Below are 15,580 nucleotides of genomic sequence, written 5' to 3'. Positions count from 1 at the left end.
TGACAGCTGTACCATCTTCCCTGGACTATCAGCATGATGAAAAGCACCGAGTGGAGAAAACCCCACAATTCTTGAACATTAGCACTCTTTTTTAAATCTATTTTTTCTCTCTTTATTTAACCTAAAGCCTGAGGAAGTGGTGTTGAAGCACATTATTCCTCAAACTAGGTTAGGACTAATTAAGTAACTCTCGATGTATCTCAAAAATAAAACAGATGGTTTTCTTTTTTTTTTTTTTCTGGTAGGATATTCTCCCAAATTATTTTCTATGGAAGTAGTACTAGAAATAAATAAAATGGCTACTCTAATGTGATAGGTCTATCAGAAAGGGAAGAAAAGAACTTTTGAGAAAAAATAAAATAAAAAGCAAGAACTTGAATTATTCATCTCTCTTTGCCTACTTCCTTTCTTGTCTGGTGAACAACACGCCCCTGTGGGTCCTCAGCATGGTCAGAGGATAGTGTTCACTCTAATGGAGCCCTCCTTTGGGACTGGTTTATTTGGATACTTTTGGCTGGAATGTTTGCTAGCCTTTTATTTTTCCAGCTGAATGTTGCATAATGCAATGTTATAAATTTTATCTCTGTTCTCAACAACTTGTTGCTTATATGCACTTAAAGTGGGTGGCTTTCATTGTGCTGTTATGCAATAAATTTGTCAAGTTGAATTTCCTTTTAGTAAGTCAAAAGATGAGCTGAACACTGATATATTTTAAATATAAATTAAACATTCCTCGTGTAATTTGTGGCTTTATGTTCTTCAGAAAGAATGAAATGAGCTAGTTAGTTGGTCGCTAGCTGCTAGCTGACCTTTCTCTGATGCTTGCCCCATGTAAGCATTCAGTGTAGTCAGTGATCCTCCTTTAATGTTTGCATTTCCTTCCATTTTAAGATTGTAGGGAAAGCCAGTCAGATTAAGGACACTGAACCCAAAAAAGAGAAACAATGGACTTTCTTTATACTGTTCTAGTCTTGTTGACTGTCATTGCCAATTACTTGCATGTGCTCGTACAGGGTATCCTTGCTCTACACAGTTCCCATGTGCGTGACTCTCAGTCAACACTGTACTGTGTAAAGCCAGGACTGCTTGTGTTTATATATGTATTTATAAATATATGTATCTATGTGTGTGCATGTATTTATTTTTAATTTTGAATGTGCTTATTTTTCAGGTATTTGAAAATGGTAAAGACACTGGAGAGATCTCTGTTTATGTCAGCAAAACAGATCTGTGGCCTAATAGCCCAACTCAAACTGACTATATGATGGAAAGAGTGAGTCTACTGACTGTTCATTTATGACTATAAGCATCTTCCAAGTTGCTTGAAGTTAATTTAGACAATTACATCTTTAAAGTTGTTTAGAAAAAGATCAGTCATTTGCCGATCTGTGAAGACTGGTAGTTTTAAGCTTGACTTCTGGATTCCTTAGACTCTCAGCTTTAGTATAATATGAACTCCTGGCCTCTTATTTAACAGTGTCTTAACTTTCATTGTGCTTGTATTTGGAAATCTGTCTACACTGGACTTGGGAATTACCGTCTCGTTTACACATTGAAAAGGAGTGAGATGATATTCAGTGGAAGGTGTGTTCTAGTCAAGGGTATTTCGAAGCCCTAGATCCTGAGCAACAAACACACAGCTCTGGTCTTCCCCTGTGCTCACTGTGAGCAAGTCCAGATGGTTTATCTGAGACATTTTTACCTTTGCCTGTTTCCCAGACAATTGGGATATTTCTCAGGCAGAACCAACGTGCTCACGGTCTTTATTTTGGGTCTCTGTCTTGCATGAAAGGACACGGAATATCCTGTTGTTTACAAATTGGAGTCATTCGCCCGAGCGCACACTAGTGTTTTGGGCTCTGTTGCTTGACCTTTGTTTAGAAACTTGCTCCTTTTTTCCCCTCTTCAGTTCAGCACCCTCAGACTTACCTCTCCCTGGTGGTATCCATTACCTGGACTTTACAGTCAATCACAAAAGCTGATCATCTGATCGTTAGCTGGGCCCAGAAGGGTTGGTACCTTGTAGCAAGAGTGCTACATTGATTGATTAGAGACAGAAGGATAAAGAGCCTTGGCTGGTTGCTTTTTTATCGTCACGTCCCTGACTATCATGGTACAAAAGCATTCTTACAATTCTTTACCTGTCATCCCTCTTTTTCACATTAGAATATTTTCCTTTTTGGTTCATACTAAAATTGAAGATGGCATTTATGCAATCTTACACAGAAAGGTATTATTCTGTAGAAAGTTTTTATTGGCTTATGCACACTGAAATTGATCTGTGATTTGCTTCTATATGCAGGAAAATCTTGGGGGAAACTTTAACTAGGGGCATTATGAAGCTCTTTGTTTGGGAGGGTCCTTGTGACACCCAAGGACGACTGTTCTCTTGGTGCACACTTGTCTCAATCACTAGCCTAAGATGTTTCACACTCTTCTCAGGTCCCTGAACAAATTCTTATCCTATAAAAGCCTGGTGATGATAGCTTTAAAAATAAACGGGTGAAGATTATCACTATTTTTGGTCACTATAGCCCAGCCCTAACCGATGACCTAGAGATGAAAGGCACTGAGGCCTTACCTCCTGTAGGCTGTCGAATGCTTATCTTTGAGCACCTAAAATGCAGTCTGTCACCAAGTTGAGAAAATAGAGATTGCAATGCAGCTCCTGTGAAAGTGGATTTGGTTAAGTGGTCAGGTGTTCACATCTACCACACACTCTTGTTCTTTGTGTACATATTTCTTTCCTGAATCAGGCCTTAAATCTTCTATATCTTCCTCCTTTACAAAAATCGTGATGCTTGTAAATTAAAATCACTGTGATTTAAAAAATGATCAACATTACATGTTTTCTGAAATAATAGCAAAGCTACAAAAAAATCAGCCTAAGGGCTGAGACCACACAGAAATAAACATAGGGCTTTGTAAATATAATCCATGGATTTCAAAATATGTCTGCGGTTCCAGTGAAAAAACAAAATACTGATTTCTACTATTCTAACACCTTTGCCTGTGATACTCCTAAGGAGAATAGTAATCATTATTTTTAATTCAAGGGATCTGGCTATGCTGGATAAAAAAGTATTAACTTTAGTGAAAGGAAAGATGTGCCATCATATTCAGCCCTTCTGATGCTCAAGGTTAAAAGTCTCTGGTCAGTGTAGAGCTGATGAAAACAATGTAGAGCAGATGATGCCAGAGATATTATTTATCCCTAATTAGGGCAAAAGCATAATTTTTAGGCTTCCTATAGATATAGTTGCTGGTCAAAGAAAATATTTTACCCTATAAAGAGTTTATAGCCAATATGTGAGGAAACTGGAGATATATGACAGGATTGCATCTTTCTCTTCTTTCCTCTGGGCCTCAGCGTTTAGCACTTCTCTATATACCTTCAGTGAGAATTAATAGAAGGAGCAGAAAAGGCTCCCTGAACGCAGCTAGGCAAGAAAAGGCCATGACTATATCCGCATCCCTGCCGAGATTACAGAGTAACACGAAATTGAGAGACACAGGAACTGACAAGGGAGAGAAGAAAAGGAAGCCTGTGACAGAAGGCTAGGGGGAGAACAGAGTGATGGATAGTGTGGGACACAGAGCGGGAAAGAGCAGATTCCTAAACGCTCAAACAAAGGTGATGGATAATAATGAAAAATGCCTTTTAAAATTCCATATACAGTGCAGTTCAGTTGGATTTACTTTCATTTGAAATATGCCTTCAGTTAGAAATATGTTGGTAAGTTAGAGACCCTAAAGATGGAAGCAAACGCTGACAATGCTATTATTTAAAATATTAAATGAAAGGATTTCGTACTTTACACTTCAATCACACCTTATTTACAACTTGAAAACATCCATTATTGAAGCTGCTCACAAGCTTCTGCAGGGCTCTTAATTAATACATCCAGGAAGAGTTTTTCCGAGTGAGACAACTCAGGCCAGAGAAGCATGTTTATTTTTGCAATCCTGTCAGCAGTGGGTTGTTCCACCATCGGTTACCTGAGGTTAGTCGGGGACGGGAGATGGCTGTTTGTAAAACTTGAACATGCTCTGGAAGGACCCTAACAGAATATGTAGTTCAGACAAGAAAAGCATAACCCTTATCAAAGAAGACGTTCCCGTGTATAGAAGCTAAATGCTCTTTCTGTGAGACTGTCACATCTGCTTTCGGTCCCTGTGCCAAAGGGTCAGAGCTCAATCACAAGCCTGTGGCACCCCCTGCTGGTTAAAAGCCCATGCTCATTTTGTTACTTTACACTGAGCTAAACATTGCCATCATTTCACACTTCTTTTAACATTCTATATGAATTTAATTATCATTTGTTTGGACTTCATTTGTTACAGAGTAGACAGTTTATTACAGGTGTTCACACTTTACGTTGTTTCTTTTCCTTCTCCATTTTCTTCCCCCACCACCAGTTACTTCTCAAGATTCATCAAAGGCTTCAAGGTTCTTCCATCAACGCTTCAGGCCTCAATTTTTCTTCAGCCCGGCTTTTTGATGAGCATGGTCAAGAAATTAAGAACCCACTTTTGCTGAAGAATGAGCAAAAAATCTGGGTCTCTTATGGTAAAGCATACAGGTAGGAGCAAGGTGTTTATTCTCTGTCTGTCCTCAGTTTTTCCAGGGCAAGCTAATTTAAAAGGAGAGTTGAGAAGCCAAGTAGCACCCTTTATGCAGAAAAAAATAAATTATTTTGAATTCCAATAAAATTTCAGGGGTGTTTTTTTGTGAGGCAGTATTGTCTGTGGGATATGACATCTCTCTCTCCCTCTCTCTCTTCCTCTCTCCCTCTGACTTTCTGTCTTAATGCCTTGTCATAGTTCTTGAAGTCTGCCTGTCAGCACAGCAAGTGGGATTTGTTCATGTCTGAGTAGTCACCTTAATGACAGCAGATGGAAACGCCACGGGGGGCCCAAGCCCATCACACTGTCATTGTCGCACACTGCCCTGACCTGCTTCCACTCCTCTATTTTTTTGTCCCTTTTTAAAGGAGAAATGGATGGTAATTGAAAAGGATCTTAAGCAAGATTTATGAAGCTGTAGACAACATGATTCCCCACTATCTCTCTATGTTTTCACAAATAAAGTCTTAACCTTTTAAGCACCAATGACAGGACTGCTAAAGATAAATTGGTAAAGCTCGTAAGCCCTATCCTATCAAAGTTATATTTCTCAAAAGCGCCTTACATTATCCCACAATAATTACTGGTTATTGCTGAGCATCGTGTAAATTTTTGTAGATTGGTAAATTCCTGCATAAAATTATCTGCATTTCTGAGAAAAGAAAAATGTTTCTGTCTACAGGCACTGATGAGCTGGGCTGTTGTATGGAATATCTTGGAAATTTATGCATATTTTGACAGGACACATCCATATGAACTCTGAAACTGCTTGTCAGGAAACTTAAACACACTTTTCTGCCTACTTTTAATCTTTGTTTTGTTTAGTTTTTTTTAGCTCTTTGTTTATCTGTAGAACAGAATAAGGGAAATGGGGGAAATAATTTTGCTTGTAGAATATAATTGATCATACATTAATTATAATAAAAATGGCATAGGTAGAACTAGAATCTGATTGGATTTACTATATGTTCTAATAGTCAAAATTTCAAAACTTGAAATAAATCTATTCAGAAATCCATGAAGGTTTTGGGAGAAGTTTGTAGGATTAGTTGTGGGTAGCATATTACAAAATCTATTTCATCTGCCCCAAGAAGAGTAAAATTAAAATGCTTAATATATCTTACGCTGTATAATTTATAGAACTAAAAAATATCTGTAAGGAATGGTATTTTTTTCCCATAGGCACAGATTTTAAAATATAATTTAATTAGATGATGAAAATTGTTTTTACAGTGATAAAAACAGCAATGCTTCTAAAGTGGCAAGAACTCTTGTATTATTTGGCAGTCTCTTCCAGTTACAAAGAAAAGCTTTAATAAAATGTGTCCAGTAATTTCTTCTTAAATATCGTTGTTAAAGTGAAAGCAATGACTAATTTTGATGTTTTTTTTAATGATGTTTGTTATAATACAGTATTTTAATGTGATCAAATGCTTGTTCTTTGTTAATTGTATCATATTTGTAGAATAACTAGTAAAATGCTAAGTATCTGAAATATGCTAAAATCAACTGAGGATTGTAGCAGGAAGAATTCATAAGTGTATGTATTTGTATATCATTGCTATTTTAATAGGGTAATATATTTTTTTTTCTGGTTTTGAATACAATGTGTAGCACTAGGGAACCATTATACCATTTTGCTACTATTGAAACTTCTAAATTTATGTCTAAAAAGTTATTTCCACCTAGTTTAAAGTATACTGAGAAAATGAGCAATATGTACTAAGTTATATTCATTTTTAGGGAGTAATTCTAACATGTCTAATTTATGTTGATATGGGGGATCAGGTTACTCATTTGCAAAAGACAGTTTTGCCAATACCTGCTTCTGAGTCCTTTAATTATTTTTATCCTAATTTTTATTTTGAAAAATATCCAGTTCATCTACAGAAAATGATACAATGAAAATGTACATATCCTCCACTTAGGTTTACCAGTTTAAGGCGCTTGCCATTTTTGTTTCTCCTCTCTTATATCTCCTTTCTCTCTCCTTTGAACCTTTTGAAATTAATTCCTGACAGTCACTAAAGTTTTACTCCTAAATTCTTCAGGTCACATAACTGAAGAATAGAATGTTCTTCTCTATCACCACATTGTGATATCTAACCCAGCTAACAATAGTATAATATCATCTAAGATATAATCTATATTCAAACTACCCGAAGTCTGCTTTAGAACTTTTTGTAATACAGTATTCAAATAAGCTTTATCTTTTGCAGTTTCTTATTTTTTTTAATTCCCTTTAATCTATAATATTCCCCCATCTTTTTTTTTTTTTTATGTCATTCATTTTCTTTTTGAAAAGTTCAGGCACTTTTCTTGTAGAATGTTTCACATTCTGGATTTGTCTGAGCATTTTCTCATGATTAGATTCAGTTTAAATATTTTTGGCAATACGACACAGGTGATGTGATTGAGTCCTATAATTTTCAAGGTAAGTAGCAAGTGTTTGTCACCAGTTCCAGAAAAAAAAAAAATGGCTCATAATTGACATAGTGGCCATTCTTTTTATTTAAGATCTGTTTTACATTTGATCTTAATTCTTAAATAATTTAACCTAAAACAATGTGCCCAACAGTTTGTAGTATGAAAAATCAAATCAGTATAGCATTTAGTAAGCTCAAAAAATAGTTGTTTATAGCCAAATATGAAGGATTCATTCAATTATAAGCTCCAAAGATTATTATGGGTGTATTGCATTGTAGTTACACATGAAAAATGAACATTGTTGGGACAACAATTGGTTGTTTTCTCAACTAAATACTTTGCTTTTATTATTGAAATTATTTTTAAAAATTACACGTGTTTCATCTGTCCTTGGCATTTTATAAATCAGCCAAATAAACTGAAATGTGCATGTCAGATGTCAGTATAGGATACCAACAATAGTGCTGTATATTGGAAAATTCACTTATTTCTGGATTTTATTAGATACTGATGATATATGTTTTATTGTTTATTTGTGCTCAAATTTCAGTGTTTGTATCATTTTGCAGATTAATTGATGTTTTTTCCATTTTTCAGGTCTCCAGGAATCCCTGTTTTGGGTTTGACCTTTGACCAGGTGACCACATTTGCCAGAGGTGGCATTACAGTTGCATATAAAACCTTCTTGGATCCTAATGCTGTTCTCCTACCTGGATGTGACAAGTAAATTAACATGTGCTTGGTTAAAGTAATCCAAATCACCTAATTCGGTTTTCCCAGAGTGAGAGATTTAACCACTAAAAGACATTCTTTAAATTATCTTAAATAGGCAATTATTTATTTTATTGACTTATTTCATGATATAATGAGCTAATACTTAAAAAGCATCTTTTTTTTTTATTAAAGTATAATGTACAACGTTGTGTTAGTTTCTGGTGTACAGCAAAGTGATTCAGTTATACATTTACACACACACACATATATTCTTTTTCATATACTTTTCCATTATAGTTTATTACAAGATATTCAATATAGTCCCCTGTGCTATACAGTAGGACCTGTTTTTTATCTATTTTATATATAGTAGTTTGTATATGCTAATCCCAAGCCCCTAATTTATCCCTCCCCTCACCCCCACTTTTCCCTTTGGTAACCATAAACTTGTTTTCTACATGTATGAGTCTGTTTCTATTTTGTAAATAAGTTTATTTCTATCATATATCATATATCATAGTATAAGTACTATCATTAATATTTGTAAAAGACTTATCTTTAACTTTCCTTGAGTTTTAAAGAAACATATGGGGCAATGAGCAGATTATAGTTTCTGCTTTACAAAGGTAGCAGTTTTATTTGAAATATAAAAACGTTTTTAGTGGATGTATCTAAATTAATAATTTTGAATGGAATTACAAAAATATTAAATAATATGTTTTATCTTGAGTATTCATATTTAAGCATCTCATTTGATGATGATAAATTGAAAACAAAAGCAATATGCTGGAGGCTTGGTGGGATAGTGAGAAGAAAAGCAGGAATTAGATGATCTAGGGCATCTAACCCCATATCTGCTCATGATTGTCCATGAGCAGATGGCTATCAGTTTCTTATGTATAAACAATGAAACCCAGCAGTTACCGAGTATTGACCATAGGCCAGGCACAGTTCTAAATGAATTGGGTAAGAATCCATTTAATCCTCAAAACAATTATTTTAATCCCGTCATTGGTTATTAACCTATTGTTATTCCATTTTTTGGAGACATAAGCTGAGGCACAGAGGGGCAAAGTAATTTGCCCAGTCACACAACTTGTACATGCAGAGCTAGGATTATAACCCAGATTGTCTTTCTTAAGAATTGAGGGCTTTACCCATATCCAGCACTGCCAATAAAACTTTCTGTGATGATGGAAGCCAACTTTTTGACCATTGAGTACTTAAAATGTGCCTAATTTGACTGAGGAACTGAATTTTAATTTTGCTTAAATTGAATTAGTTTAAATTGAAATATGTGTCTCATGGCTACCATATTGGACATTGCAGCCCAATACTGATTGGATTAGGTGATGTATCTATAAGGTCCCATCCAGCTTTAATATTTTGTAATTTAACAAATTACAGCTTTCATTAATATATGGGTGAAAAGGCTGAAGTATAGGGCAGGTCCTGAGAAACAAAAGCGGTCTGATGAGATCACTCAGTCTAGCTTGTGTCAACCTATTGCTAAATATGTTTAGAAAGACAAACTCCTTGGTCTTCTTTGGTAACTGTTTGAACAACCACTCTATCTATCTCCCAGTGACTGCCTGCACTTTTGAACAAGATTATACAAAATTAAAATGTTTTGTCTTATTCTCTTTCTCTTTATAGGCAGAAAATAACTCAGCACTCTTTTTAATAAGCATTTTCATTTATGAGAAGATTTATTTCATGTGCAATAATCTTTCTCAAAGCTGTTAAGCTTGCCTAGACCCTTTTTCTTCAGTTTTAGCTAGGAGTTTAATTTTTTTAAATATTTATTTTTTCTTTACATTTTCTAGATGACTATTTTTTAGGGTTTTTTGGTGGGGGTAGATAATTTTTTTTATTTATTTTTAGAGGCAGTACTCGGGATTGAACCCAGGACCTTGTGCGTGCTAGGCATGCAGTCTTCCACTTGAGCTATACCCTCCTCCCTTGGAGTTTAATTTTTAATTCATGTATTTCGTCTTAATTTTACTTCCCCAGGTGCAGGTAATATGTTTTAATGCATGAATTTAAATTAGATCTAGGTCCCTAAGTATGATAATGTGAAACTGCCCTTATTGAACACAAAATAATCTGAAGATAATTTACTTAATTTTTGGATTCTTTTGAATTTTCTTTCTATACGCTAAAGTAGATAATTTGGAATCTTAGTGGTCATACTCTTATTTATATTTCTCAGACTATTGAAAAAAATATTATCACCAGTCTCAGAATTGGTTTCCATTGAATAGCATGCTATATGGTATGTTTTAACGTATCAGTGCTGAGCCAGGTGATTTTCTTTAGGGTAAGAATTGGCTCACTTTTAAAATGAATGACTTGGCTGAGCTAAGAATGAAACCAGCCCCTCCACTTTGTGGTTTGTCCATGTACCCACTAGACTGTACTGCTTCTTAAAAGGCTCAATTAAAAATATCAAACTGATGTGTTTAACACAACCATTATAAATATAAAAGGATTCTTTATTATTCATAGACCAATGTATTTACAATATAAATTTAACAATGAAAATGGTCTCCACTATGAGTAATTCTATAAGATTAAAAATTATTTTTGTTTCTTTGTTCTATTAATAATTAATTAGGCATGGAATCCCCAACATCGTAAATAATTGCGAGGTAAAATTTTAAAGCCTCCCTTTCCCAATAATAGATACCAAGGTACTTTACAAATTTCTGTTTAAAAATATTATGGACTATATACATTTTTTTTCTTAATAGGAGTATATGAGATGCATAAATTACTATACTAATAAATTAAAGCATATTATAATCAAACATATTTTATTCTAACAAGAATAATTATTTTACTTTTCTTAGTTGGGAAGTTTGTGAGGGATTTCCAGTTAATTTCAATGGCACCAGTCAACAGATACCTGATCAATTTGAAAAGGTGGACTTGGAGAACCATTTCCTCCAGAACAAGGTCAGAATACTTGTTGTTCTTAATAAGGGTATTTAATGTGTTGGAAACTCAGTCAAAACATGGTGATTGAGTGGATATTTGTGAAAGTTTCTGAAAACCATAAATTATTTTACCAATGTTGGGGGTAAGTATTAAACTTCACTTCCCGTTAATAAATTAAGCACTTTAAAACTGAACCAATATATAGCATTTCTACTTGAAAAAATTCTTCTTGAATTATGTTATTTAAGTGCTGCTGTTTAGCATATTTTCTTTATACCAACTGTATTAATAAGTTGCATTTGCTTAAGAAAGTCTTTCTGATGGCTGTTATCTCTTTGTACTTTGGGGTCTGATCTATTTGCTTTATGGGTGAATGTCTCTAAGTAACATGAGTTCTTCAGAAAACTCAACTCATGACGGCCCAATCCAGAATGTCTATTTATTAAATTACATTTAGAAATTTATCCTGCCAGTATAGAATTTTCTTTTCCCACTGAGCTATGAAAGGCATTTTAAACCTGTCTCCAAAGAAGGAACAACGCTTGTTTTTCTCGGCTGGGAAGTTGTGTAGGGTTATTGTTCATTTCAGCTGCCTAAACTTTAGTTTTTGAATTTATGAAATCAAAACCAAAAGTCACTCACAGAGATAGAGATGCTCAAAGAAAGTAAGGCTTCTCGTTAACTGGTCTGGGCCCTTCATTTCTAAGAGACAGTGCAAAAGACACATGGTCCCAAGCTGCTCTTTTTAAATTTCTCCATGCTGCCCATACAGTCTATTATGTCAAAATTTATACTGAAAATATTAGCTGTTTCAAAGTGCATATGACTCTAGATAATATAATTATGAAAATAAAATAAATTAATTATTTCTAATCCTGTCTGTTTTTGAGCAAATTTAGAAAATAACTATATGTTGAATGATGCACTAAGAATTAATGCCTTTTATATTTCATATTCATCTGACATTAAGAGTTATTTGCCATAGTTCTGATCCTGTTGGCATTCCTTTTTAGTTTTATGCTATAGCATTATTTTCCTGCTTAAAAAATGTATATGCCTGGTTGTTGCCTATTGAAGTTCTGTGTCCTCATTTGGCCTTCATGATCTCCGTGATTCGTCTCCAGTCTTCCCCCACTCTCAACTTGCCTTTCCAGTCCTCTCTTCTTGATCTTCTTTGTACCCTACACCACAATCAGAGCTAGTACATTGGGTCCCATACATGCTTTACACTTTGCTCTACTCGTGCCATGGCATGTGTTGTTCTTTGCCTAGGCCACACCTTTACCATTCCTTGCTTTTTAAGACTTTATTCAACTTCCTCTTCTTCCATGAAACCTTCACAAATCCTCCAGATTTATTTTGTGTTCTCAGAACTCCTTTTCATTCTTTGAAAATTGTTCTTAGAGTTTGTGTTTTGGTATAGGCATTTGCTTTTGTGTCTTTCTTCTCCACTAAATTGATAATTCTTTGGACACAGACTTTATGTCTTGCTCATCTTTGTATTCCTGAGTGCTAGAACAAAGTCTTTATGGCAGGGCAAGTGAACAATACTATTTTGATGAATGGCTTTTAAAATTTAGCTAGAGGCTCACTATTCTGTAATATGTTCTGTGTGTTTGCCAAGCTAAATTGTTCATTTGTTGTGTTCTGAGCAGTCCATGATTCCTGTTATTATGCTGATACGGATCCCTTTGCCTGGAGCTCAACCTCTCTTACTTTGTCACCACCACCGCCCTGCTTCTCTGTCACTATTGTGCTATATAATAGCAAGGTATCTGACTTATAGTTGGCATTCAATGAATGCATTGAAATCCTGCCCATAATTCTAGCCTTATCTGATTTGTGCCTGTTTCGTGAAATCTTCCTTTACCCTAACCCTACCCCCAAACCAGATGTGATGTTTTTGGCCTTGATAACCCCATTGCATCTATTCTGTATCATTTATATCATTTATAATAACATTGAACTTGGTGCTGTTCTTCTTACCTTTTTTTTGCATGATTCAAAGTCAATCAGTACTCCCAAGTTTGGGCATATTTTAGGTCACATCGGTGTACGAAGGGAAGAATGGTAGATTCCACTGAGAATGTTGGGATCATGTCATAAAGGATCTTATTCAGTGTTGGAAATTCTGGATTTTGTTCTGTAGAAAACAAGGAGCTACTGGAAATACTCAAGCAGGGGCAAGATCCAGTTTGATCCTTGTGTTAGGAAGATATCTCAGGAGGTCCTTATCTTATCCTCTCCCTGCTAGATAAATTCCTAAAGGGCAAAGGGCCTTCTCATCATTCTTGTCTCAGCTACAGTGTGGAGCTACTCAGAGTCAGCTAAATGGAATTGAATTCACTAGTTAATTAACTCATTCAACAGAAACCAGTTCAAACCTGAAAGAAATGGATAGTGAACAGTTATCAGAGGAAGAGAACCAGAAAGAGGCTTATCTCTTTTGTTTTAGGCCAAAGTAGAACATTAAAAGAAAACTATATTTTCTTTTTTTTTTTAATTTTATTTATTTAATTACATTGTCTTTTGAGGGGAGGTAATTACGTTTATTTTTATTTTATTTTTATTTATTTTTTGTGGAGGTACTGGGAATTGAACCCAAGACCTCATGCATGTTAAGTATGCACTCTATCACTGAGATATACCCTACTCCCTTAAGCATTTTTTTAAAATAAGTTCAATTAGCCTTAATTTTAAAAGACAAAGGAAAACTGTATTTTCTAATGTTGAAAAATGAGAGACTAACAATCCACAGTTATTTTATCACTATTAATTCATCCTAATGATTCAGTGAAAGTGAGAAAAATCCATCTTAAAAGTTTGTACACTATTGTATTTTTAGAAGAAGTTGATTTTGAATAAAATTTTAGTCCAGTCAAAATAGTGGTATAAGAAAGCACAGATTTGATAAACTAGATAGTAGAGAGAAGCTTTCAGAGAAAAATGGCCTTCCCTCAGCTATGAAACCTTTGAAATCCTTTCAGAAAAATGTCTCTGACTATATACACGGAGGTGATCAGGGCATTGGAAATAGCAATTTAATAACCTGAAAAGGAGCACTTAAAAAAAAAGAGAGGCAGGCAGAGGTGATGGATATCTATAGGGCATTTTATTGTGGACTCTGGATGCTCATTGCAGTAAAGAAGACACTAAGAGGATTACAACAGGAATAGAGAGGAGGGAGGCAAAAGCCGATATTCTTGATGCATAGGTTTTAAACTTGGCTTGAGATAGAGATATCAGTGCCCAACCCCTGACTGTTCTTTTAAACCTCATATTGACAGAGAAAAATTTGGAGCATATAATCCCTATTAGTAATGTGGGAGACAGATATAACCCTGACAATTACAACCTGTTGCTCTTTTATCCATTGCAAGAAAGGATTTGGAATCTACTACAAATGGACGATTTGGCAAATACATCTTTCAACAGTTCTATTGTTACTTAAATTGGCAACATTTTTAGATTGCTCTCATTTAAGGGCAATAAGATTATATGTTTCCATGAAATGGATGAGATATAAACTTCACAGAAGTTAATATAAAAGAAAAAAATTCATGAGAAGAATAGCTTGACCAATGCCTGGTTATGGGAAAATATAGCAGAAAAATATACTCCAGTGTTTGGCAGGTCATATATTCTGCCAAAATGAAAAGGAAACTGATATTGATCCTAGCCTGTTGGTATGATCAGACATCAACTGGACATTAGTGACAAATTTTAGTACAGAAACAGTAAGAAAAACACCAAGTTATGATTTTAGAATTATGGCACATTTGTTACAAGTTAACGTGTAAATTCGGCAGTCATGGCTGCTAGCAGAATGTATTCTGTATGTCACAAAGAAGGCTGGGAAAAGGCAAACAATTCTTCCCTGCCCTATTTCTTTGGAGAGTGAGTCATTGAGAAACATTTTCTACAGATAGTTTATACTGGAGAAAATAATAAGATTTTAATTTACATTTTAGACTGATTGTCATTAGAATAGAACATAGGGCTTTAAATAAAAACTCAAGTCCCTTCCTTATTTTTAGAACAACAGTTGAAATCTATTTGAGGACTGCATCCCTAGATCCTAGGTATTCTTCTAGTTTGGTTGCATAATTATGTACTCACTGATATTTCTGCTTTCCAACTTTTCCAGGTCTTTTTCTTAGAGATGTGTGGATTGATCAACTATAGATTTAGAGAATGAAAACAATAAGAGAGTGAATATTAGGGACATGAAGAAAAAGATTTCAGAATATTTCTTGTAGCTGTGATGTCAATTTTTATAGCAAATCATTTAACTTGGTCTAAAATAAATATAAAAAGGAACAATTGTATAAAATTTATATCTATGTAGTAAACAATTTGTTTAGAATGAAGATTGTGATCCATAAGCCTTTTCTTTCAAGAAAAATTTCATTGTCTTATAGTTTGTTCTCCAGTCTTTTCCTGCAGGAAAAGAACATAAATGTCTCCCTTATTATTTTGAAATTACACAAGAATATTGAAGTCCACTTTCATTAGTGATTTGGGGAAAGAAAATTAAACAAGAAATTTTAACTGGCCCAGTATGTGTATGCATATATATTTTTTTAATCACTGGCATCTTCTAATTCTTTAAATCACTGGCATCAGCACAGTTTATTCAGACAAGCAAAATCATAATGGTCATTTAAAGGGAGCTATGTATATAGATATTCAAAAGAATGAAAGAGAATTTCTTTTTTGATTCTCAACAGGACTTAAAAAGGTTTTCTAGTAACATATAGGATGGTATATATTTAAAGAAGTCTCAGCATAAATGCTTTCATACACATGCTCGTGCATGCACATGTGCACACACACATGCACACACACACACACACACACACACACACACACA

General features: G+C 34.6%; 1 protein-coding gene across 1 annotated transcript in view; it reads left to right on the top strand.

Moving 5' to 3' along the window:
- Positions 1 to 15,580, top strand: part of DCDC1 (doublecortin domain containing 1) — a 381,196-nt gene that overhangs the window by 196,103 nt on the left and 169,513 nt on the right. The window contains exons 12-15 of the mRNA XM_032488403.1: positions 1,172 to 1,273; positions 4,420 to 4,583; positions 7,651 to 7,776; positions 10,620 to 10,725. Coding sequence (XP_032344294.1) covers positions 1,172 to 1,273; positions 4,420 to 4,583; positions 7,651 to 7,776; positions 10,620 to 10,725 — 498 coding nt within the window. The remainder of the gene's footprint in view (positions 1 to 1,171; positions 1,274 to 4,419; positions 4,584 to 7,650; positions 7,777 to 10,619; positions 10,726 to 15,580) is intronic.

Source organism: Camelus ferus, chromosome 10 (assembly GCF_009834535.1).
Source record: "Camelus ferus isolate YT-003-E chromosome 10, BCGSAC_Cfer_1.0, whole genome shotgun sequence".
Classification (NCBI taxonomy): Eukaryota; Metazoa; Chordata; class Mammalia; order Artiodactyla; family Camelidae; genus Camelus; species Camelus ferus.
Note: the sequence above shows the minus strand (reverse complement) of the source record. Positions and strands in the feature narration are given on the sequence as shown.